The sequence below is a fragment of the Talaromyces proteolyticus genome (assembly GCF_021365285.1).
Source record: "Talaromyces proteolyticus strain PMI_201 chromosome Unknown BGW36scaffold_3, whole genome shotgun sequence".
NCBI lineage: Eukaryota > Fungi > Ascomycota > Eurotiomycetes > Eurotiales > Trichocomaceae > Talaromyces > Talaromyces proteolyticus.
In genome coordinates, this window is record NW_025764279.1 from 441,940 (window position 1) to 465,657 (window position 23,718).

The window sequence follows — 23,718 nt, forward strand, 5'->3', positions numbered from 1 at the left end:
AAGATTCAGGTGGTGCAAAAGGCAGCAAACGAAACTCCAGAGAAACCTGTTCGTGAGGTCTGGGAGATTGCCAAGGACGCGAAAGCTCCTCCAGCAACGCCTGCAAAGCCTGTTGCCACTCCTCAGAAGAGTGCTGTGGCAAGTCAGGGACAGCCAGGTCAGCCTACGACAGTACCTGCAACAGCAGCTCCAGCTCCAGCTGCGCCTGAGACCCCTACTCCGCAGACAGTGCCAGCCCCATTCGGAGCAATTCAGCAAACCCAACCTACCCAACCACCACCAGCTTCTCCATTTGCTGAGATCAAACAAAACCAGCCTGCCCAGCAGACCACTCCCAACCCTTTCACAGCCATAAAGCAACCGCAACAACAAGCTTCTCCATCCCAACAGCCTCCTCAGAACCAGCAAAACCAAGAGCCGCCTACTGATAAAGCGGCAGTTGGCAATCATGTTGGGACCGGCCCTGCTGCATTAAAAGCTCTTCAGTCTGGCCTTCCAGTGCCACGCGGTCGTGGTGGCCCTGGAGCTGACCAACAGGTCCAGCAAGGGCAACAAGGCCATCAACCAAGCCAACGAGGTCAACGTGGGTCTGGCTTGCCTCGTGGTGGACGAGGTGGCCGCGGTCGTGGCCAACAACATGCCAATTCTCCACAGGCTCAGGACGGTGCTGCTGCAAACAAAGGCGCAATGAATGCCAACGCTCGTCAATTTATACCCCAAGGCAACAAACGCCCTCGTGAAGATGCCGGTGAGGCCACTGGCGAAGGTGATAACATCCTTGGAAAGAGAATCCGAGGCGGCGGAAACAATAGAGGGGGTTGAGGTGTTCTGTCTTTCACACTACAACAAAATCTATTTCCTTTGTCAACCGGTGTGGTAATATTTGAAATGTCTTTATCTACTCCTGTTTTTCTCTTTCTTTTACATCGTTCTTACAGCATTTGGTTCTCTATACAAACTGGCGCTATGGTGTTTTTCATGTGGGCATAATCTGTATTTATCAAAATATTGAGAGAAGGAAGAGGACGTCGAGGAATGTTTAAAGAAAGGCCAATGGCCAGTTGTATTCTCCAGTGGTATTTTTTCTACTCCTGTAATGATACATAGAACGAGGCTTACCATGCCATTTATCCACAAGATTAGAATCAGCGCCCCCCTGCAGCTCTCCTATCTTCACTCCGTATGGGTATCAGAAAGAAATCGTAAATCATGAATCATATCAAAATTACGGCACAAAATCACCGTCGCTTCCCCCCACTAGCTGACAGACTGATCATCTTCGCTAGCCCTTCACGTTCCTTGTGCAGAACGACCAGTCTGGCATCCTCAACTCGCTTCGCATTCGGTCGCTGGTCTTTTTCAGACACAACAGCAGCTGGACCAACAAGACGCCTCCTTTTCCGCTGTCCAATCCCCTGCCCGGCAGCCCACACAACAGTCCAGTCTTCAACAGTGCTTTTCTCTGGTACCTCACACCTCGAACATACTTTGCTATGCGAACCCACTATCGCATTCCGATTGACCACCGCCAATGCATCAACCGCAGCGGCTGAGCGGATATATGCCCCGGTACGTATGGTCGTCTGGGGTCCAATCGTCACTGATGAAGACAGACGCGTCGTTATCCCCTCTGCATCGGAGGCTGGCTGAGCAGTTGGTTCATTGTCGCCAATGGCGCATTTCTCGCCAATCACACACCCGTCGCCGATGTGTATGGGCCCCTCAAACGAGTATAGTCGAGCACGCGGGTGGATCACCGTGCCCGAGCCGATTGTGATAGGATATGTGCCGTGGAAGGTGGCTGTTTCGGAGACTGTAGTCGTGGAATGGACCGAGACAGGCGCGCGCGGAGGGGGCGGCGGGCCTGGTGTTCCGGTTGAGGGTGAGACGACGCGTTGTCGAGGCAATCCCGCGGGGGGTGGTTTTAGGGATGCTGACGATGACATTGCTCGATTTCATATATGGTCGAGGAGCTTTAATAGCGTCGAGTCTGGAACATTTTGAAGCCGATGTTGACGTGATGTTGACGGGCTAAACCAAATTGAGGCGAGATCCACCGTGCCTCCACGGCCCGCGTCGTCCTATCAGAACCGGCCATGACACGACGAGCATTAACATATTGCTCGATATAAAACGGAATACACCTCAAGCTCTTTATCATTCTTTCCGTGTTATAATATAGACGAGATGGTCAACCCAGGAGGTCCAAGTAAAGGGTGCCATGATTGTAGACGTCTACGGGTCAAAGTAAGTAACAAATACGACAAGTTTTTCGAGCTTTCATTGATATTCTAGTAGTGTGATGAGGGGAAACCTGGATGTGTACGATGCTTCGATGCTGGGAGAAAATGCTCTGGGTATAGAGATATATTTGTTGGCTTTTCTAAGCGGCCATATAAAAGAAGAAAATCCGCCGCAGAAACATCGTCATTATCATCAGGATCGATTGCTAGGTCAACTTGTCCAGAAACAGTACACGGAACAAAAAGACTAAATGGTCCGAGAACTTCAAACAATAAACCGCTCAATAACGGTTTCAAGCAGAATTCCATGTTACAGGAATTCATTAGCCTCATGGCCACGGCCACTGCTACATCTTACGCTACCACGATGTTAGGCAATCGTCATTATCAAGACAGTTTTCGTGCCATTCAGAACTCCTCAAAAAACCACAAATCTAGTCTTGATCTAGCCATCTCCGCTGTGTCGAATATATTTCTCTCTTTCCTTTCGCGGCGGCCGGAGTTGGAGGAGTTGGGTGAAGAGCAATTTGCAGTTGCTGTGTCATTGACCAGGGCGGCTCTAGATGATCCGACGAAGATTACTTCAGATTCTACACTTATTAGTATTCTTTTATTATCTGTGTTTGAGGCAAGTAAAATGCTACTCCTCTATAGATCCACGCTAATACAGAATTTGTAGAATTTCAGATCTGTCATGGCATATCGATCACCTGTTATTATGCACTATATAGGACTTGCACAGATCCTACGAGCACGGGGTCCTGATTATTGCAATACCGAAATATCACAACTATGCTTGCAGCAGGTTAGCGGGAGACTGGTATGTTGGGTGCACACTTCCCACAAAGACAAAAAAAATTGAGCCTCACACTATGCATAGGTTGACGCGGTTCTGGGTGGGTCCTTTATTGAAACCAATCAGCTTCTCGAAGCATCACGACTACTACCAAAGCCAGTGCCAGATATTGAAGAATCACCAATCGTTCTTCTATCCTCTTTCGTTCCACATATTAACCAACTCCGTCTGAAGATGGAAAGTGTGTCTCTGGGCATGGGATTTGACGCGGAGATCGTCGCCGATATATTATCATTCGCATTGGAAACAGAAAGCGAGTTATCGAAGTGGCCTGAAATGGTAAACCCGACATGCCAACCTATGCTATCTGCGTCATTACTGTCGGAGTTCCAGAGTAAATGCCCTCATCATCCAGCCGAAACTTATTATCCACAGTGGGCAGATGAATACCCGTCTTTGATAATTTCTCAAATTTGGAATTCTTACCGATGCCTACGTATCATGGTCAACACATGCATATCAAGATGTGCAGCCTTGACAAGAAATTATTCATTGGCTACCTCTACCGAGCAAATTTGCCAAGAGATGGTGGACAACTTTTGCGCGTCAGTGCCTTTCCATATCGGGTCTTTATCAAGTCGCCATGCGAGTCATCCTGGCAATGTGCAAGGCAATACCTCGCCCTCGAAATTGGCGGCACTTGGTGCGATGCTACTCATGCCTAAACTACGCTGGATTGTAGGCCAGCATTTGACATTACGAGGTGGCCAGATGGAGTGGCTACAGTTGCAGCTGAGTGATGTTCTACAGTTTTATCGAATGCATGGTGTTCGAATGTCAGATGATGTCGCTACTAGAGCCAGTCCGATTTTAGCTCAATGAATAAAGTAAATGCAAAAGGAGTAGAAGCGATCATATTATCAACTGTCTAGGACAAGGACGACCTGCACAAGATCCCTCAACACGATAGATAGAAGCGACGATATCATCCTCACAGATAGAGAGTGCCGAATTTCTATATCTCCTTCGCTGTAATGCTATTAAGATTTAGCGTATTTAGTTTGTCTTTTAGCCTCACCCCTATGCGGCGGGTTAACTGCAGCTGAAATGAGCTCCAGCTATTTTCTTCGATCTAGGGTTCACTACTGGATCTTTGCTCGAGCTAGGGATCATTGCTCCTCTGAGTTGGTTGAACTAATGACTCTAACAGTTGTCGTTAGCCCAGAAAGTATGATTCTTCATTAAAGTCTACTTTTTTGGATTATTAATTAAAGTGACTGCTGTATGGGCTCTTAAGGAAAACCATTCAGATTGTGGGTGCACAGACAACTTTACTAATAATACAATCACACATTAGGCATACTGCTGGCAAAATCCAAAATGGGCTAGTACTTACTTTATATAGTATAACTTCATATATTTTACACCATACTTAGGCTAGCGGCTCATTGTGAATGTGTAGACAGGTCTTATGATTATTTGTATGGGTAACAAACTTAAAGATTTAATATTAAAACTCGGTCCCGGTCCCGAGGATTAGGTTTAGAAACTGGCACTAGGAGACACCAAGTGGAGACCAATTGACGGCCCCACTATGTAGTATGATCTTTCGTTAGCTTGATTCATACTGTTGCACGTCGCTCGCTTTTCTTTCAGTATCCAATTCCAGAAAAGAGAATTTTAAACACAATTTCCATTATGGTAGATTTAAGCCCAATTACGCAACATTTCACACATTTATCGTAGACCTCAGGCGCTTTGCTAGCCGCGTATTGCGTGATGGTGCAAGTCAAAACGCGACTATTAGTCAAACTTTAACCCTATATGTACTCAAAATACTTTTCTCCTTGTGTGTGTACTCATTGATCTATCTATCCTATTATCTCACTGAATATACAAAGGAAATTAATATCAACTGGGCATCCGGTGTAGCTGCATGACTTTAACTCAGGATTGATTACTAAGGCGATCCACTGAATTATTGATATCCACAAGAAAAACGAAAAAAATCTCGAGAAACCCGTCTTTGATTCAGTTCTTGTTCCATCTTTCGTAGCCTAATCTAAATGTGGGCCCTGATAACTATAAGATAGGTTTCTTGGCTCTCGAAACTAGACCCCAAATCCAACATAACCAACAGCGAGTTCTGGTAAATTTGAAGTTACAGAAATTTTAGCCTCCACAGTATTCAAATCTTTTGTCTGCTTCAAAAAATTGCTTTAACAGTTTTATAACAATTCAAGGTGCTTTGCTGAATTACATAGCATGGCATAGTAATAAGCATCGCCATGTGGATATCCGATCAAGCCTCAAACTTAGATGTGCCTAGATTTAAGGCCAATTATAATCGAGATTCGAGAGATTTTCGCTGGGTCTAGTGGCTAGTCCATTTTAATAAAGCGGGCTTGGCTAGTATAATATAGCTTTTTCTGGCCACTGTTGAGTGAAACCTAACACAAAAGTCGATACTAGTCTATGGTACCATGCAACCTTCCTCCCCGACCAGCCTCTGCGTTTTGAGATATTAGCTGAAAAATAGGTGAAAAGAATTTCTAGCAATGACTCGTTGGCACAGTTGCAATGCTCTTGGCAGTGTCGGGATATTGGACATCGAACTATAAATACCACATCAAGTCTCTGAGAAATATTTACTGGCTTCATGATCAATCACACACTGAAATACATGTGACTTGTTAAAACTTAACAAATCTTCTACCACATACAACAAAATGAAACTTCTCGTTATCTTTGCCTTATTTACAGCCTCTGCCGTCGCCAGCTGCGATAACCCAAAGTCATCCTGCAACGGTGACGTGAGTCTTCCCATATAATCCAATTTATGACAGACATACTGACCTAGCAACTAGAATGCTTGCGTAAGTTCTGTTATACGTGATGATGTGGAATATGGTAGTTAGGAGAATATCACTAACGGAAATTCTAGCTCATGAACACAGTGTACTGCTGCGGTGGCAAGGATAGCTGTTATTGTAAGGGGTGCTATTAGTGGAACCAATCTAGAGCGAACATGATTACGCATAGAGGGCTGATGTCCTTGAAATATGAGCAGGGCCAACCGGTTGAATGGGGAAAAGATGGGTATGAGTTATAGATGCTATGCATATAGAACTATTCGCATTCAATATTAGGCCAGCCAAGAATAAATTGAATTACACCAGGTCTGTAATAGACCTCAAGTGATAAAATTCAAGGGTTCATAAATTTTGGCGAATATGCTAGCATGTTCCTTAGTTCATGCTAAGGGATGATCGTGCCCTCTTACGCTTCTTGCTAGTATTATTTTTAACTATCACATGTATGGTATGTCAGCATTGAAGCTGGAATTTAAAAACAGTGGATTTAGAAGGTAATCTGCTGAGTAAGAATATGAATGTAGAAATCAATTGATACTAGTGTTGAGCATTATATGTTAAGTCGAATTTTCAGTTTGTTTGTAGATACGAAATATCCGAACGGACAAGAACCATTGAAAGAGGGGAAGTCCCCTATATCCACTAAGAAATCTCAAACCGCTGGGGATAGCTCTCTATACTACGACCGAATGCCATGGAACCATACGGAATTACATAGGAGGTTGCTCTGACGGCAGGTCAGATGGCCGATGAGATTTTTGACCTGACATATCGTCGCAGTAAGAAAGTGGGACGATCCTGGAATTCGTCATAAAATTGAAGCCTCGAAATAATTCGGCGATCAACAATGACTCCCCAGTTCCCATTGGCATCGAATACTGCGTATCGAGTGCGGCGGAGAGGGTGTACGATCTTCAACACGAGAAAGATCTGCTGGATCACGGTAGTTCTAATATTTATATTTGAGGCTTGGTGTCATTCAAACTAGTGTTAGAAGTAGAATTTACAATATCGGCATAATATTTGATAAGAAAGAGGCCCATTTTTTCTAAACCAGTAGGTTCGAACGAGTATTGATTGTGGTTAATGAACACGCATGGCCAGTTTACTGTAATTACATGTAACATATTTACGTAATCGCTCAAGTTGTTCGTAATTCTTTGTTTCATTATTATCTGATAGCCCGAACAATTGTGCTTCGTCGGGATAGGGTTAGGGTTTGACTGTCCATTTTTGGAAATTATCCCGACCTTCACTTTCACTCTTTTCTAATCCAGCCTTAGAGCAATAACTAGATAATATTCAATTTCTAGGCCCAGCTTTAGCGATATGGGGTTAATAGCAAGTGAAATTTTATTCTTATCAAACAAATCCGTCAGACTATCCACGAATCAACTGCGCAATATTAACGTATCTTGTATTCACCAATATTATCAATATGCAGTGAATCTACTAGGTACCACATCAGTAAGAGAAACCAATCAATTTCACTAAGCAACCCCATCCATCAATCAACAGAGCAGAGCCCGTCATGAAACTGCTAGTTGGAAAAGCCAAAAAGACGATTCCATCGGCAATCTCTGTCGGATCTGCGAACCTCTTCATCGGTGCATTCTAAGCTCGTGGTCCATGAATATACTTTCATGACCTGTTTGAGAAGAGGCAGCTCGCCAAAGTGAAATAAATGGCATGATACGGATCCCCTTTAGAAGCATATGAGATACCGTCCTGTGTTATTTATCGATATCCTACATGGGAGTAACAGTATAGGCGGTGAAGTAAATATACCGTTTTCATTACTCCAAAGATAGCATGCTTCGTACCTACATGAACTGTCACTGGTTTTTCGCTCTACTTGCCGGCTTACTCCTAACGTAGACGACCTTTCACAATTGACCCTCGATTCTGACGGGTCGAAAGAGGACTGTTTCTTTCAACATCATGCGGTTTAAACTCGGGATGCATATTCAAAAAGAATAGGCTCTTGAGGCTCATCTGCGTGATTTCGGCTACCTGACAAAGCCCAATTCCATTCATATTGACCTAGAGGCTGCAGAGGGGATATCCGGGGCATTGCGCACTGGGCCGCCAATTCCAGCATTGTTGATATCACCGTCAATACGGCTAAAGGTTGCAACTGTAGCCGCAAAGGTAGCCGTTCACCGAATATTCGTCAGCGACATCTACTTTGATAAACAGTACGTTAACTTCTTCGTTTGTGGTTTTAAGCTGTTTAGCGGTTTCCGACGCTGTTTACCTATTAGTGTCCCAAGAGCGATTTATATGACCCCATTCAAACAAAGACATGCGCTATAGCCTAGCCGATACCTGAAGCTGTGAGTGGTTTGGATTACCTGACCCGGCACCGGTAGTGAAGGTGCAGCCTTGTAGGGTGAATGATGACATTTATGCTGCTCTCTAACGTCTTTGAAAACTAGACCTAATGAAATATATATATCATTTCTATGGCTATATGAAGGGTTAATATACGGCAACAGCTCATGGGTATGTAGCCATCAATGAAATAGCACAGGCAATGTATCCATTATTTTAATACATGTTAATTCCATTTCCCAGTTCGTCTCGCATGTAGTTCTAGATTCCAAGGGTATCATCATTGGTACATCTCTGAACGTGTAACACAACTTTCTATTCATCGAACCGACTAATTTCTCTATCTTCCAAGGAAAATGGAGGCTGGTCACCTGGCTTAATGCCAAATTTTCTCCTCCACTCCCAGACACCTCTGTCAACTTCTTCCTTGGTCATACCATCTCTGATCAAACAAAATGTGACCCCCAATTCCGTCTGCACGTTTCGGTTCCGCGCCTCATCATCAAAAAATAACATATCTTCGTATGGTATAGAGCTGGCTTGATTTATACGGGTAAAATGCTGTGTTTTGGTTGCAGGGAATATCTGGACGTAGTCGAAATAGTCGAGCGCACGGATCGAGCGTCGTGTATCCCGCGCCGCTGGGTTGTCAGAGAAGGTCGGGATAACGTGCAGTGCCTTGAGCATATCGCGTGCGAGTTCCGGTGCGTGTGTTCGTGAGGCTATTCCGAGAGGAATATTGAGGGAGCGAGCGGAGTAAAGGATGGAGGAAACGGCGGGGTAAAATGCAAACGATTCGCCCCATCTGTTGACCGGTTAGTTATGCATATTGACACATAAAGATTCATGTATATAATTAAAGAAAATAGACTCACTTATCTATGCATCGTGAATTGTTGTCCTTTGGCTTCACCGGCGCGCTGACATGGGTGTCCACCCAGAAAGGCCATAATGTGTAGTCGAGATCGAAGACAATTAATTTTGGCAGCGGTAGCCCGTCATTGAAGGTCGACGGCGCGATGGAAGCATCCTCAAGACCGAGAGGTGCGGTGTTCTTCTGTTTCCGTACCATAGTCGAGTAATTCTTGGATGTCCAAAGGGTCAACGACCTCTCAGGTCCGCTGAGTGTAGGAAGTGCGGCGGCGGCTATCCCTTATCCCATCCCTTATCCCCTTATCGCCTATCCCATCGCACCCCACATTTTGGCACTAGTACCCAATGAACAACAAAGAGCTGTTACCCTTCATGTTGGCGCCACAACTACGTGCAGCAAAGGAGGAGCAATGCCGCAAAGCCTGCTTATGTGCCGGTATTGCAAAGGGGCCTCAGAAATCTCTGGGTCTGGGAGCACGAAGTTGTTAACTTGGCAGTCATTGGCCTAGTCACGTGCTTGTCATACGCTCTAACTCGAATCCTGGCGACTGCAGATCATTCTCGGTCTCTGTGGACGAGAAGATGACCGTGAATGTTCTTCTCTATTTTACGTAGACCATCTTCATTTTGATCCAAGGCCTCTGTCTTCATGTACACCCGGTTTGCCATAGATTGCACCCACGATCTTATCAGGTCTAATAATAGCCTTGTCCATTGGGAAAAAGGTTAAGCACCGCAGCTTCAACCCGATTGGCCATTAGAAAGTCCAGGCTAGGCATGTGGGGCTAACGCTGAAGGACCTCGGCCGGCCGGCCAGCTCGGTTTCATTATCAGTATCGATATCGGATGTGTCGGCCTTGTTAATCCAGGTATTCCACAGAGTCGTCTTCTAGCTGCTGAGGGCTGCCCTGCAAGGAAAATGCCCGCGGTTCTGATATAGAAGAGCAGCAATGTCATCATCGGCCAGAAGGCCACGGCCTATCCTCTATAGGGAAAGGAACCCGGAGGTCCCCACTATTGCGGCACTATATGACTGCCATCGATTCTTGATTTCCAGTGGGGGAGTCCATGTGAGGAGGAACGAGACTGTCAGACCGTAATCAGACAAAATGATGTGTTTTTTCGCCTCTTGCACCTGAAATAATATTCGAGACTAAGCATTTCTGAGATATCTAGTGCGCACAACCCTCGGGGGGTGAGTATACGCCCAAACAAATGGAGGTCACTGCGATCGGTCGTCTGCTGCGAACACGAACTGAAGTGGAGAGATCGGGTGGCTGCTCTGGATCCAGCAGGAACCGGTCTTTGCCGTTGTAATAATTCATGCGGTCTTCGAGAAAGGGGATGGATAGACAGTAAACTAGGTCGTCTGTCTGTGTGTAGTGTGCATGATCAGATCGTGGCAGAGGGGCGAGTGAGGTGCAGCGTCAGTGGCACATCGGGTCCCGAATGGCCCACGGCCCACTGGAGGCCCCCATTCCCAATTTCACCCTCGTCCGATCGGACAGCACAATACAATGAAGCGATAAAGAAGCCCAAACAGGCTGTAGCAAATAAACGACAAACCCAGTCGTAGAGACGATAATAATAATAATAACTAGAGCAGATGCAAAGTCCCGGACGCACTCTAGGACATGTGGGGGAATCCGCGGCAAGCCCCCAATCACGGGCTGCCGCCCATTTGATTTTTTCTTTTGTGGCAGGCACGCCTGTCTGGAGGGAAGGAAGGGAAGGCAAGGCCCGCCAAGACCGCGCAGTGAAGGAGCCAACCACCTCTAATCTGGCATCCGCCATCCGCCCTCCTTCCTCCTTCACTAGTGCCGCCGTCAACCACCGTAATTGTCGTTCTCCCACACCTCCATCCTGCCCCAACACGACCTCGCCCGCCCATCCCTAGACACTGCCCTCGCGAGACGTGTTTGCCGCCGACCACTACCATATACTCTCATGTCGACGCTTTCACTCTAGACGTCCACTCGGAGCGGCCATGATCTCGTCCTGCTGACAGGACGTTTGTGGCCAGTCTTCCCGTGCTTTCGCCTGCACCCTGGGACATTTCGCATCACATTGCTATTTTCCCACTGGACAGCTCGATTTAGACCTCTCTCAATACTCACTTCACGCTCTCTTTTGCATACCCTTCTGCGTAAGAATGGACTCCCTTGGCTCGCGGTCCCGCATGCGAGACGCGTCACCGACACCAGATCCCTCCACCCATGCCTCTCGACAGTCAGCATCAAAGCACGGCATGAAAAAACGAGACATCGAAGAGCTTCGCGAAGTCAACGCTGCTGTTATGCCCGCTAGCAGCCTCGGCCAGTTCTCCTTCGCTCCCGCTACCCGAACCACCGTTGTCACCACCACCACTACCACCACAACCAACTTCCCTCCTCTTGTATTGAACCCACCCCGTTCGGCCCGCCAACTTGACCCGAGACTTTACCCTCTCGCCGATAATCCTACTCCTTCCGAATTGCGACGGTTTCAGTTTGAACTCGGGGGACAATCAGTTGTCTTCAACGAGCCAGATGACACGAATGCTACCCTGGACGAGGTGTGTTTTCATATCATACGCCTTGTGAATGCGTTGGGCCCGTTAGCTAATCAAGATGCAGTTAAACGAACAACAAGAGGCTTTGAGAACCTCAAATGGCGTCTTAACCTCCGTCGCTGTCTACGATGGCCCCAGCCAGAAGGCCACTGCTCACACTCCAGCACATCAACCCTCCAGAGGAGCCCGTTTCAGACATCGACATGCTTCCCCTGTCTCTGGCTCGGAAACCGCTCGCAAAACTCGCTCTATCGTAGCATCATCAGACTCACGTGGACATACCATGGCTAGAAGGAGTCGTCTGGGAAGAGTTGCCTCCGCCACCCATTCATCAACCCTCGGTTTAGCCACCCCTGAAACGGAGGCGAGTCATTTTCGACTTGATCACCATGCAGTGCTCAGGAAACGGATTCACAGTGAGAGGTTAGGCCAAAAAGTAACACAGGATGACACTGAAGCCTCACAAACTTCAAATCCCAGGCCGCCTCTCTTTTCAGGCATTCGCAATCACACTCAAGCCTCGTCCGATATAACACCTATATCAGAGCGCCGCATTAACTCCAAACAAGAAACTCGAGATACTGAAAATATCCAATCGGCACCTGAAGGGTACGGTTCTGGGGAGACTATGGTAGAGGACAATGAGACAGGTCAGGAATCTGGACCATCCGTCGATCAGTCGTTCGGTCCTCCAAACCTGCCTGCTATTGACAGTGCTCTCAGCCAGGATATGTGCTTGCCCAGTCCGAGCTTGTCACCCGTCACTGCCATGAATACACACAATCCTGACTCTTTCTTCGAGTTCACTGAAGACCAAGGAACTGATACCGATTCGAGCTTCGATAACCAGGCCCCAAATTTACCGCTTCTTACTGCTCAAAAAGCCTCCTCAAGCATATCCGCGAATCCCACGGCCCACGAAAATGCGTTGCAGTCACGATCTACGTCTCTAATGGAAATCCCGGCTACGTTAGATTTCTTTGAATCGATTCCCGACGAGATGAAAACGTATATGATGTATCAACTATTAAGACGCTGCCCTAAACCGACTCTACAGTTTGTTGCTGACGTCGTTAACCCAGCTTTGAAATGCGATTTCTTAGCCTTACTTCCTGCCGAACTAACTCTCAACATCGTGAGATACCTTGATCTGAAGTCAATGTGCCGAGCAGCTCGAGTTTCCAAGAAATGGCGTCACATCATCAACTCTGATGAGAGGGCATGGAAAGAGCTGTTCGACAGGGATGGCTACAGACTTCCTCCGGGCGAGCTACAACGTGCGATCAAAGAAGGATGGGGCTGGCAGTTTCCCAACGGAAGCGATGACTGGGAAAAGGATCTTTCGGTCTCTATGCTGAAATTCGATTCCGACACTTATTCAGCTGATCTATTTGCTTCTGGTGTTTTCGAAGATGCATCATCTGTAGGCTCACCCTCACGTCGTCCGAAGAGAAAGGCGGCCAATAGAACGTCGAGTCGAAAATTAGCCCGGCGGAAACTTACGTCATCCCATGGGATTGATTCCTCAGCCCCCACAGCGGTGGACTGGGTCAATGAGGCCACCTTGCTCGAGGGGCCTTATGCGGCTGCAAATGCTGCTGCCACCGCCGTCCCTTATCCAGAGGTTGGCCTCTCGTCCCTTCGCAGCTTACATCTGTATAAATCCCTCTACCAGCGTCACTTCACCATCCGCAGAAGCTGGATGCGTCCGGATCTGAAGCCCAAGCACTTGGCTTTCCGTGCACATGACCGCCATGTAGTCACATGCCTCCAATTCGACACCGAGAAAATTCTTACTGGCAGTGACGATACCAAGATCCATGTGTATGACACTCACACCGGTGCGCTGAAATCCGTCCTCTCTGGCCATGAAGGAGGAGTCTGGGCGCTTGAGTACTATGGCAACACACTTGTATCTGGGTCGACTGATCGGTCAGTTCGAGTCTGGGACATCGAAAAGGCCAAATGTACCCAGGTGTTCCACGGTCATACGTCCACTGTTCGATGTTTGCAAATTTTACTTCCCACCGAAGTCTGTAAGAATCCTGACGGGACTGCGGAAATGATGCCTAAGGAGCCTCTCATTATCACTGGTTCTCGTGATTCCAACCTCAGAGTGTGGAAATTGCCAAAACCAAATGAGCCTACGTATCTCGACGCCGGGTCACATGCAACTGATACCGATTGTCCTTACTTTTTGCGCTCCTTGTCTGGTCATACACATTCAGTGCGCGCCATTGCAGCTCATGGCGATACTTTAGTTTCAGGAAGCTACGACACAACAGTACGCGTTTGGAAAATCTCAACGGGAGATTGTTTGCACAAACTGCAAGGTCATACTCTCAAGGTTTATAGCGTTGTCTTAGACGTCGAGAGGAATCGATGTATCAGTGGATCCATGGACAATATGGTCAAAATCTGGTCTCTCGACAATGGATCTTTACTCCACACCCTCGAAGGACATACTTCTCTTGTGGGTCTTCTTGATCTCAATAGTGATCGGCTAGTTTCTGCTGCGGCAGATTCGACTCTACGGATTTGGGATCCCGAGAATGGCCAGTGCAAAAGTACACTTACTGCTCACACCGGTGCTATCACTTGTTTCCAGCATGACGGTGAAAAGGTCATTTCTGGCTCGGACAGAACCCTAAAAATGTGGAATGTGCGAACTGGTGAATGTGTCAAAGATCTCCTCAAAGATCTTAGCGGCGTTTGGCAAGTGAGATTCAATGAGCGCAGATGTGTCGCAGCTGTGCAGCGAGATGGTATGACATATATTGAGGTGAGCTAACTATGCTAACAATCAAAGGAGGTTTCGTCTAACGTTTCACTAGGTTCTTGACTTTGGCGCTCACCGAGATGGGTTCCCTGACCAACGCCTTGGAAAACGAATAATTGTTGATCGTCAGGGCGTTGAGATTCCTGACGATGATGAAGATGATTATGACGCAACAGAATAAAGCGACCCGAAGCTAGAAGGCGCATCAAGCCCGCGTCGTTAACACTAAATTTAAGGGTTGACTGAACTGCGGTTCAGACAACAGATCTGAACATGAATTTTTCTTTACCCTGGATATCACGATACCCCGATTCTCATGACCTCAAGCATTTTTAAGGTACTTTGCATGTTGCATAGCGTGGGTGGCAAGTGTTTTATGAAATCTTGACATTACGCAGGTGTTTGGTTGAGTTAAAATTCGACGTTTTCTTTCACGACACTATGCTACCAAATTTTACACTATTGATCATGAGCGGTTTTGCAACCATTCTTCCATACAGTTCAACATTTGAAAATGGGGTGTTAGTCTATCGGTTGCAGGCATGACGGGTTCAAGCTGTCGCATTGACTGGTATACTTGTTGGATGGTTATGTTTTTATGCTCTCGCAGGTTGTATTTCACAACAAAGCATGATGATTTGGTTTTATTTGTATTCTACATATATGCGTTCATGGGAAGGTCAATATAATTGCAGTGTTTATATTTGAGGTCGATGTATAAGCTGGTAGATTTAACACTAGCTCAGCCACTTCGATAACGATTAGCAATTGTCTTTGAGCCGTCACACCGCATTCACTACTCGTAACGTGGATCTCAACCTTGTCCCTGAGACTACGCGAATCCTTTCCTGTCCAAACGTCCTTCACGCCTTCTCAATGACCATACCACTCTAGCATTGAATTCAAAATCGGCCGCCATGGTTATAGTTTTGGGAGTATTCAACACCAAGTCCATGGTTCCGTTTATAGTCTTACGCCCAATACTCTGCAGGATACTTGTCTACAAGAGCGTACGCTGGTGAATGGGAGGCCAAAGAAAAACAGACCAAGGAAAAATGTGGCGGTGGGTCCCTTGAAGTATTGCATAACAGTTATCCGTGAATTTCTTGTTAACACATGCTATATACATCCACAAACTCAAAAAGGGACATCGGATTGCGTTCTTAAAGATGAGGTCGGCAAACACCTTGAATATATGTTCAAGATGTCGGTATAGAGTTCACTTTTCTTGAGAGTCTAAAATACAGATTAGACATGGTTAGAATGGTATATGCCAAGCTATCAACTTTATCGATCCTGTCTTCAATGTTCTAGGCCTATCACATTACTATAGTACTACTATAGCAGACCTGACGACGCACGAATTATTTAACATTTGAAATATCAGCAATACCATCAGCAAGTGATTCTTTCAGAGAAACCCATCCATCCCGACCGTAGAACTTCTGTATCAACTGTTCGGCTCGGGCTGACGGTTTGACTTTGATCAATGTTGGACCCTCATCTTTCGGAGCATTTGGGATCTTGTCATTCTCTGGTTGAAGTTCCTGGAATGTCTGATAGATCTGTGTCCAGGTAAACGGGGCGGCACATGCAAAGATTCGCTCGGACTGGACATTCGCATCCAGCAACGCAATTGCATGGAGTCGAGCATCATCTTCGACGTTGACCCACCATTCTATACATTACGAAAGAACTGTATCAGTGAGAGTATCAGAAAGGGGTTGATGGCGATACGACATACGGCCAGCTGGGACGACTTTGGTCATAATATCATTTCCAGACAAAAGCAAGCGTGTGGCTGCCATTGAGCCACGCTGATGTTGTGGAAACAGTATTTTTCCTACCTAATTTCCAATGGAAGTGAGTCTTTGGAATGATTATAGGTCAAAGGAATATCATCTCACATTCATGTTAGGTAATACCGTATTAAACGTGAATTTCGGCTTGTTCTCCGCCACCCACTTCCACGCAGCCCGCTCTGCCTCTACTTTAGACGCAGAGTACACATTCGAAGATTTTGAAATTTCTGGTGAATTCGGGTCCCAAGCAGCTTTAACCGACGCTTCGTTCCATGTATCTTCAACAATCCCAGATTAGTGTTACCCTAAATCTGAAAATAAAGGGAAAGACTAACTTGTGTCGACCTCAAAATCCCCATCGCTGGGCTTTTCAACGGTTCGTGGAAATGATGCAACGGCTGACGACGTCATAACCACTCTTTTCACGGAGTCTGACTGAGCGGCTGCTTTGAGAACGTTTATGGCCATGGAGATTGTATCAGAGATGACGACGTTTGGATCATTGCTCCAGGACATATTCGAAGCCTATTAGAAAGTCTGTTAGATTGATGCCTTGTCCTTGGAGCTTTGTATAATTTCAGACATACCACATGAACCACACCATGGACTCCTTTCACGGCAGCGGCGATAGCATTCTCGTCTGCAAGTGTTGGAACAACAATGCTCTTGTATGAATCCTCCCCATACTGAGTTGTAAAGTGCTCATCTAGCCAAGGCTTCTCATCACGCACTGTTCCGTGTACTTTATAGCCGTCGGCTAGGAGCCTGTTGATGACGTGAGATGCAATGTACCCATTGGCGCCGGTGACCAGGATTGTAGCACCCTGGGAGATGGTGCGTGGTGAGGACATTGTTCCTGCTCTTAGTATTTAGTATAGTGAGTTCACTAGATGGAGAGATTTGCTAGAAATCTTCAAATATGAAGTTACTTTAGGCCAGACTTCGACGTCGGAGGATTCCTCTACTAAATATATACCTCTGAGGGCTAGTGGTAGCGCGTTTTCCATAGTGGCAGTTGACCTACTCTATTCATATTCCTGGATAGCCCCGTATTTTGTCCAAAAATAAATTCGGTGAATCCGGCCTCTACAGCAAACAAAGTGGCAGCCTGGAAATAATGTGAATCCTGTGTTATAATACGCGGTTTGTAATCATTATTTAGAGTATCAACCGGAAGAACACCAACGGACTTGAATGGCGCCCCACATTTGACAGTTGGTGATTGGGTGACTCGTACAACCATCCATGTTAGTAGTGGTATTCAACTTCACATGTAAATCTGGGTAGTACACCGACTGCACATCTAACGCGAAAACGCTGCACAGATAAAATTCTCACTGTACAGATTAGAAATCAGAAGCCGGCCTCGGAGAATAGTAACATTGTACTAGTCTGTATACAGAAGTTATTGGCGCTCAGATGCTGCTAAACCAAAGTAAGCATGGTAGCCAGTATGATAAAACAAACAACAAGTGTTAAACCCCCAACTGATCCATAGATGGCTCATATGTAAACTTAATTTTATCACACCATCAAACCGGAGCGCGTAATTAAATACTTAGCATCATTCTTTATTCACTACGCCACTCAGCCTTAGTTCTCTTTCAAATAACGCTATTGCTTTACTTTGCCACAACCTGAATCTCATGATCAGTGGTGACCCAAACGTGCGTTGCCAAGCAAAAATTTCTGACGATGTGATTGTTAAGTGTGGATGGAGTGTCACTTCTAAAGAACTATTAATTAAGAATTTCTATATAAGTTCTCTAGTACTTGTGACCTGAAAGTATTAAAGAGTATTGGTATTTTAGGATATACAATATGATTCCGTTCCGCTCTTGTCATCACTCCAGTTTTATGAGTCGTAGTTTGATATTTCGATCTACCGCGTGTTATTTCTAGTTAACAGTTCATAATTGGTAGTAACTACCCAGAAATACTGTAATAAGTTCTACATTATGTCTAGAACTCCTTTTCAGGTTAATCATATCTAGAAAGTTGTATAACTAGTTGATTTTCCGTATTGAGAAGCAACACAACTTGAAAGACTAAAATGTGAAGTTTTAGGGATAGGTTACATTTTTCGATGAAGATTTACACAGCTTTTCTGGCTTGTTTTTGCGAGGTAGATAACCTACTAATATCAATTTTGCTCAACTTTCTGTAATAGCATCCTTAAAGGGGTTTCCATATTCATAAATAATCTGGTTTTGAGAATATCTACAACAGAATTTTGATTTATGCTTGTAATAAAAAGAGCCCTCAGCTAATTGAAAGCCCATTTCTGTGTTGTCTAGATCACTTGCAAGAAGTGTGGATGATTCGGGCCACCGCCTACCAACAATGAAAACAGAGTCGACTGAACAAACGCGACATAGACAATATGACGTATGAAAAAACAGATCTGTTAAAAGATCTGGAAAAAAAAAGGTTCTTCTTCTGGCTTCTTCACACTGATTCCTAGACTTCTTCCTTCTCACACCCCTTAAGAAGTCGCTGCTCTTTGTCCTGTAGTTCCAGCCAAGCGCCTCTCCCCTTTCTCTCCTCTCTTCTACTCCCATACCAATGCTGCTTCTCTCATATCTTCTTTCTAACCGTACCTCACGCCTTCAGACAAGCAGTATCAAGCTCGTTTGCCAGGACATATTTTATCACAACACTGTTAACACTTAATAGCTGGTAACGCTATCCCATTTGTTTTTCATGATTGGACTGAGACTGACACTTTTAGAATCTTGAAGAAGGAACCCCCTATCTGATATTCCAAGCAAAATGGGGAGAGTGTACATTCCAGGAGTAAGTCGACTCTCGTTTACATACAGACGCACAACTGACAGGGACGCACAGAAAACCGTGACTGGAGTCGATGCCGGCCGAAACATGAAATCCATTCTGGTAAGTGTTACCTGCCTTCCATGACGATACTATTCGGGGTATAATGAAAACTGACATGTCTTGGTAAACTTTAGAATAACCGTTTCAGGGGAAGCAAAGTCCGCGGCGATCGCGTGCTGGACTTTGATATGGCCAATAGGCAGCTCACAGACAAGGGGTTTCTCGAATTCATCAAGGATCTACAGAATGTCATAAAGGGTGAAGATAAAGACTCCCCAGGTGTTGTCAAGCTACAGGAACTACACCTCCAGGGCAACAAACTAACTGTTCGATTTCTTTCTATGCTCGGATACGTGATTGCGCTGAGTTGTCGAGACCTGAAGGAAATTGACCTATCGAACAACGAAATAAGAATCGTCTACTCCCAAGAGATGCGTATATGGGAAGATTTCTTGAAATGCTTCAGCCAATGCTGCGTTTTGAAAAAAGTGAACTTTGGAAACAACCCCCTTGGCGCGAGAGGCGTAGAGGGTATTTGCCGTGTTTTCATCCAAAGCGAGTTGGACTTTATCAAGATAACCGCAACCCCTGATGAAGGGACAACATCCAACGCTACTGGAACTTCCTCAACAGACACCGGAGCCCAAAGCCCATGTCCTGAGAAGAAGCTCCATCAGCTGAAAGGTATACACTCAATATCAATGGTTCATTAGATGCTAACGCAGCTATTATGCAATAGGAACAAAGCCTTCATCCTCCAAGCCCCCCGCTGACACAGATATCGAACGTTATTCTTGCACTCGGGGTCTGCAGTCAGTCCCTTACATAATCATCTCCAACGTGGACATGGAAAACGTAAGCATTGTTCATTTGTCCGAAATGCTCAAAATGCGTCGTACCCCGGAACAATTACTAGCTTTTCTTCCTGGGGGGAAATCTCTCAGTCTCCCTGATCCAAATGACAGCTTCAAAGGAATCTATTGGCTTCCGAATGAGAGAGTACACCAAGACGCCAGACGGGTAATTGACAAAATCGCCCAAATGGATGACGAGAGCGACGATGAGGTTGATGAAACCATTGAGGGTTTGACATTGGAAGACAACGAAGACTATCAAAGCCTCTTGGAACGTCGACAAGCGCGCAAGAAGAAAAAGGAGAATCTCGAGCGGTCGGAAAGCCAATACAGAATTAGAGTATTGACCGCGGATGATGGTCTCAAACACTCCGACCTCTGGCTTTCCTCGTTGCAGATGCTGAAACTTGCTCGAGCAATTATGCTAGATGACGGAAACCGTCCGACACTGACAGAAGCACAATTACAAGTATCGAGAAAACGGATGGCTGCGCAACACGGGGGAATTGTCGAAATACCCCGGGCTAGGTATGACCCATATGAGGCTCGTCATCCACCCGCCCCTCCAGGCGTAATGATTTCGAGTTTGCGGTTCGATCCAGAATCGTCCACATTCGATTTCATGTTTCCTGCAATTCATTTACCTTCTTCGAATCCTGTGCCGCAGCTCTATCCGCCGGATATCAGCCGCGTGTTACCTACTTATCCGTTACCTCCAGCCTATCCCAGCAATCCTCCAGCTAAGAAGCCTCCTAATCAACTAGAGAACAAGGATAAGGCTAGCGCTGGCTCAAATGGCTCGGCTGCTCATCCTTTACCTAAAGTCTTCGCCGACAAGCGATACCGTTCCAAGTATCGTTTCGGCCTTCCATTGCATATTTGGCGGAGAATAATTGATGATGCGGGGGACTTTGCTATCATTCCTCGGGGCCATCAAGAAAAAATCGTGGACTATGCTGGAGACTGGCATGGCCTTGAAGAGCAGATCAAGGTGAATGGCGCAACCGAGGGTGAACAGATATGGAGGCTTCTTGAGAATATGAAGTGTTTCACCTATACTCCTGTTCAGTGAGTGATACATGAGTGATATGTGAGAAAACAAAAAGTTAGTGGGAGAAAAGGGAGTCACAGGGTGGCTAGTCATCATGGCATCCACGTCGTCAGAGGTGCACCATACAGTAACAACCTTGAATGCTGATGGGTTTCTATTCTTGCTTTTTCTTTTTACATTTATTTATGTGTAGGCGTCATATTCTTGTTTGTTTGTTTTTTTCTTTTTATACATCGCCTTTCTTTATCCGTTGCTTCCCCTATTCTAAGCTGTAATAACCAATAGGATTGCTCGGCAATGAACAAGAATTCTATGCAGCTGTATATGTTTTCAAATCTAGGTTTTGTAGAATTAGAATCTGGTTGAAAGTCGACGAAAGGCCAAGTCATCAATCTTCCATACGTTGCTACCCTGCTGCCCCTCGAGCAGTGTCATCAGGCATCAAAATTCCCAAAACATACACCAGACCGAGAAATATCCCACATGATCCCAGGTCTAGAGAGATATCAACGCTCAAGCTGACGACGGCGCGTTGTTATTGGTTTGGTGCAGACGAGCCATGGTGACTGATTGTTTTGAATGCAACCTAGGGCTTGTGTTGTGGGGCAGTATATAGTTGGAGTTCTCCCACTGGCCGTTCTTTTCCTCCATCAAAATATCCTCACTTTGTGAATCTAAGCCGGAAAAGAATATTTGGACTAATAACCCGTGACTTTATCTACATAAAGCTGTTAGCAAATCTCTGAACAGCTAACCATGTCAAGCGAAACCGTCGTCCTGATCACCGGTGCTAATAGGGGTAAGTCTTGCCCTATCTACCGAGCCCCTCTCCTAACAGGGAATCTGAATTTCCAGAATAAGAGAATAACCCACTAATTCTACGATATTGAATAGGTCTTGGCCTAGGCCTCGCGAAACTCTACCTCCAGCAGCCCAATACCAAAGTCATCTTGACAACCCGCACTTCCCCCGCCGAGTTGCGCGACGCCTTGCCAAAATCATTCGCTGGGACACTGCATGGTATTTACAAACTCGACAGCATCTCCACCGCCGACGCCATCGCTCTACGCGAATCCCTCCTTGCCAATAGTAATGACACTAGTGGCGATGCTGGTGTGTCGAAAATAGACATCGTCATTGCTAATGCTGGCGTTGGCGACCCATTCACGAGCGTCCTCGATGCCCCCATCGATGCCCTGGCCAATCTTTATCAAATAAACGCTCTCGGCCCCGTTCGTCTGTACCAGCAGCTATGGGATCAGCTCTTGAGCAAGTCTGAGAACCCGAAATTCATCTTGATCAGTTCTGTTCTGGCATCTCTGCACTATGTAGACCCGACCCCCTGTGGAGGGTACGGGGCGGCGAAAGTGGCGGCGAATTATTTCGTCAAGAAAATGCATCTGGAGAACGAGAAGCTAGTGGCGGTGTCTCTGCACCCTGGGTAAGTGGAGTCTATATGGACCTGACACAATGTTTTTGTGGAAAAGCCTTGTCAGTGGGCTAATTCGGAGGATAAATTATCATAGATGGGTCAAAACTGGAAACGGACAAGCATATGCGGATGCAATTGGGATACCAGAGCCGCCTATGACTAGTGAAGAGTCGGTGGATGCGATCTTCAAAACTGTATGTGATCTTCTTTCCTATCTCGATACGAGGGTCATTTTAGCGTCTGCTAGTATTAATGATGTGCTACCAGATCACTAATGCCGAGAAACAAACCACATCGGGCAAATTTATCGACGCTGCCAGTGGACAGGAACTTCCATGGTAATCGAGAAGATGGAAAGTACGGGATATTTATGCCGAGTCTGATGATCGATATTGATTTCGGGGTAGTAGTGTTTTTGATTTCCATTGACTGCTATGTCATTCGTTCACTGTGCTGTTTAGCCTAAACGACATCAACACCCGTTTACATAATTATTTAGACCTATCAAACGCAATAAAATTGCCTCAGGAACCTTATGAAGGGCATGAAACTTAAGCTTCAGCTTATATAGGCGTCTATCTGAAACAGTAATAGGTAAACACAGAGTACGCTTGAACTTTGACACTCATATTGAGTAACTTCAGTATTCCAGGTTTATGGCGCTGTTGTGGGATGTCAATATAGGCTAAAATTCAGTTGATCCCTTGTTAACAATACCTTTTGCAGTTGTTCGGTATCCGAGCGTGCACATCCTGCAGTGTTTACTAGTTGACGCACCGATAATCAATAGTGCTTCAACCAGCCAACTTTAACTTGCCCAAATCTAAGGTCTAACGTTCAATAATCACCAAACTAGCCCAACCACGAATTCAAATAGAAAGGACCTAACAGGCACGTTTCCAGTAGCTAGCCAATCCTAAATCTATCATTTACGCTCGTGGTTTAGTCTATATTTATAATTTGTGTGTCATGTTGGGGTTTGGTTTCAACCCCCTTTTTGACTCGCTGTTTTGAAACTTTGTACGTACGTTAAATTTTATCTTCAGGTGTTATTTAATAAACCTTGGAATTCTAATTAATGGGATAATATCAAGTTCAGCCCTCGTTAATAAGCCGTGCGTCCGTTGGAATTCCGCAGTGTGGGATTCTTGACACTCAAAAAGAGCAGGATCCTTCTGCTGTTAGCTGGAAGACGTATCTTCATGCGTGTGTAGGGAACAGTCGCACGAAATAATCCGTAGAATAGTGGTTTTATACTGATATAGACTAGATGTCAATATCGTAAGAAAGACTAT

The 23,718-nt window shown here is 45.7% G+C and overlaps 7 protein-coding genes across 7 annotated transcripts; 4 read left to right on the forward strand and 3 right to left on the reverse strand.

The window, feature by feature from the left end:
* Positions 1 to 1,055: 1,055 nt before the first annotated feature.
* BGW36DRAFT_371265 (transferase hexapeptide domain protein) lies at positions 1,056 to 1,981 on the reverse strand. The gene has a single exon (XM_046215356.1). The coding sequence runs from the start codon at positions 1,944 to 1,946 to the stop codon at positions 1,239 to 1,241; it is 708 nt and encodes a 235-aa protein (XP_046075032.1). The 5' UTR covers positions 1,947 to 1,981; the 3' UTR covers positions 1,056 to 1,238.
* A 629-nt stretch (positions 1,982 to 2,610) lies between these two features.
* BGW36DRAFT_290522 (uncharacterized protein) lies at positions 2,611 to 3,921 on the forward strand (the record flags this gene model as incomplete). The annotated part of the gene is made up of 3 exons (XM_046210769.1): positions 2,611 to 2,862; positions 2,923 to 3,063; positions 3,124 to 3,921. 3 exons carry the CDS (start codon positions 2,611 to 2,613, stop codon positions 3,919 to 3,921), a joined length of 1,191 nt encoding a protein of 396 aa, XP_046075033.1.
* A 4,640-nt stretch (positions 3,922 to 8,561) lies between these two features.
* Positions 8,562 to 9,318, reverse strand: BGW36DRAFT_423961 (putative magnesium dependent phosphatase; the record flags this gene model as incomplete). Its single annotated transcript, XM_046219902.1, has 2 exons — positions 8,562 to 9,051; positions 9,122 to 9,318. 2 exons carry the CDS (start codon positions 9,316 to 9,318, stop codon positions 8,562 to 8,564), a joined length of 687 nt encoding a protein of 228 aa, XP_046075034.1.
* A 1,953-nt stretch (positions 9,319 to 11,271) lies between these two features.
* Positions 11,272 to 14,630, forward strand: BGW36DRAFT_289508 (putative cell division control protein Cdc4; the record flags this gene model as incomplete). The annotated part of the gene is made up of 3 exons (XM_046210674.1): positions 11,272 to 11,673; positions 11,735 to 14,452; positions 14,505 to 14,630. 3 exons carry the CDS (start codon positions 11,272 to 11,274, stop codon positions 14,628 to 14,630), a joined length of 3,246 nt encoding a protein of 1,081 aa, XP_046075035.1.
* A 1,183-nt stretch (positions 14,631 to 15,813) lies between these two features.
* Positions 15,814 to 17,102, reverse strand: BGW36DRAFT_289466 (NAD dependent epimerase/dehydratase; the record flags this gene model as incomplete). Its single annotated transcript, XM_046210667.1, has 5 exons — positions 15,814 to 16,127; positions 16,194 to 16,296; positions 16,357 to 16,529; positions 16,587 to 16,776; positions 16,839 to 17,102. The coding sequence occupies 5 exons, from the start codon at positions 17,100 to 17,102 to the stop codon at positions 15,814 to 15,816; spliced, it is 1,044 nt and encodes a 347-aa protein (XP_046075036.1).
* Positions 17,103 to 19,023: 1,921 nt separating this feature from the next.
* BGW36DRAFT_423964 (uncharacterized protein) lies at positions 19,024 to 21,012 on the forward strand (the record flags this gene model as incomplete). The annotated part of the gene is made up of 4 exons (XM_046219903.1): positions 19,024 to 19,047; positions 19,099 to 19,146; positions 19,221 to 19,770; positions 19,826 to 21,012. 4 exons carry the CDS (start codon positions 19,024 to 19,026, stop codon positions 21,010 to 21,012), a joined length of 1,809 nt encoding a protein of 602 aa, XP_046075037.1.
* A 735-nt stretch (positions 21,013 to 21,747) lies between these two features.
* On the forward strand, positions 21,748 to 22,765 carry BGW36DRAFT_423965 (putative toxin biosynthesis ketoreductase; the record flags this gene model as incomplete). The annotated part of the gene is made up of 4 exons (XM_046219904.1): positions 21,748 to 21,790; positions 21,886 to 22,432; positions 22,518 to 22,617; positions 22,691 to 22,765. The coding sequence occupies 4 exons, from the start codon at positions 21,748 to 21,750 to the stop codon at positions 22,763 to 22,765; spliced, it is 765 nt and encodes a 254-aa protein (XP_046075038.1).
* Between the last annotated feature and the right edge of the window lie 953 nt (positions 22,766 to 23,718).

Excerpts from the sequence above, each read along its gene's own strand:
- BGW36DRAFT_371265 (XM_046215356.1), bottom strand. The coding sequence starts at position 1,946 with ATGTCATCGTCAGCATCCCTAAAACCACCCCCCGCGGGATTGCCTCGA.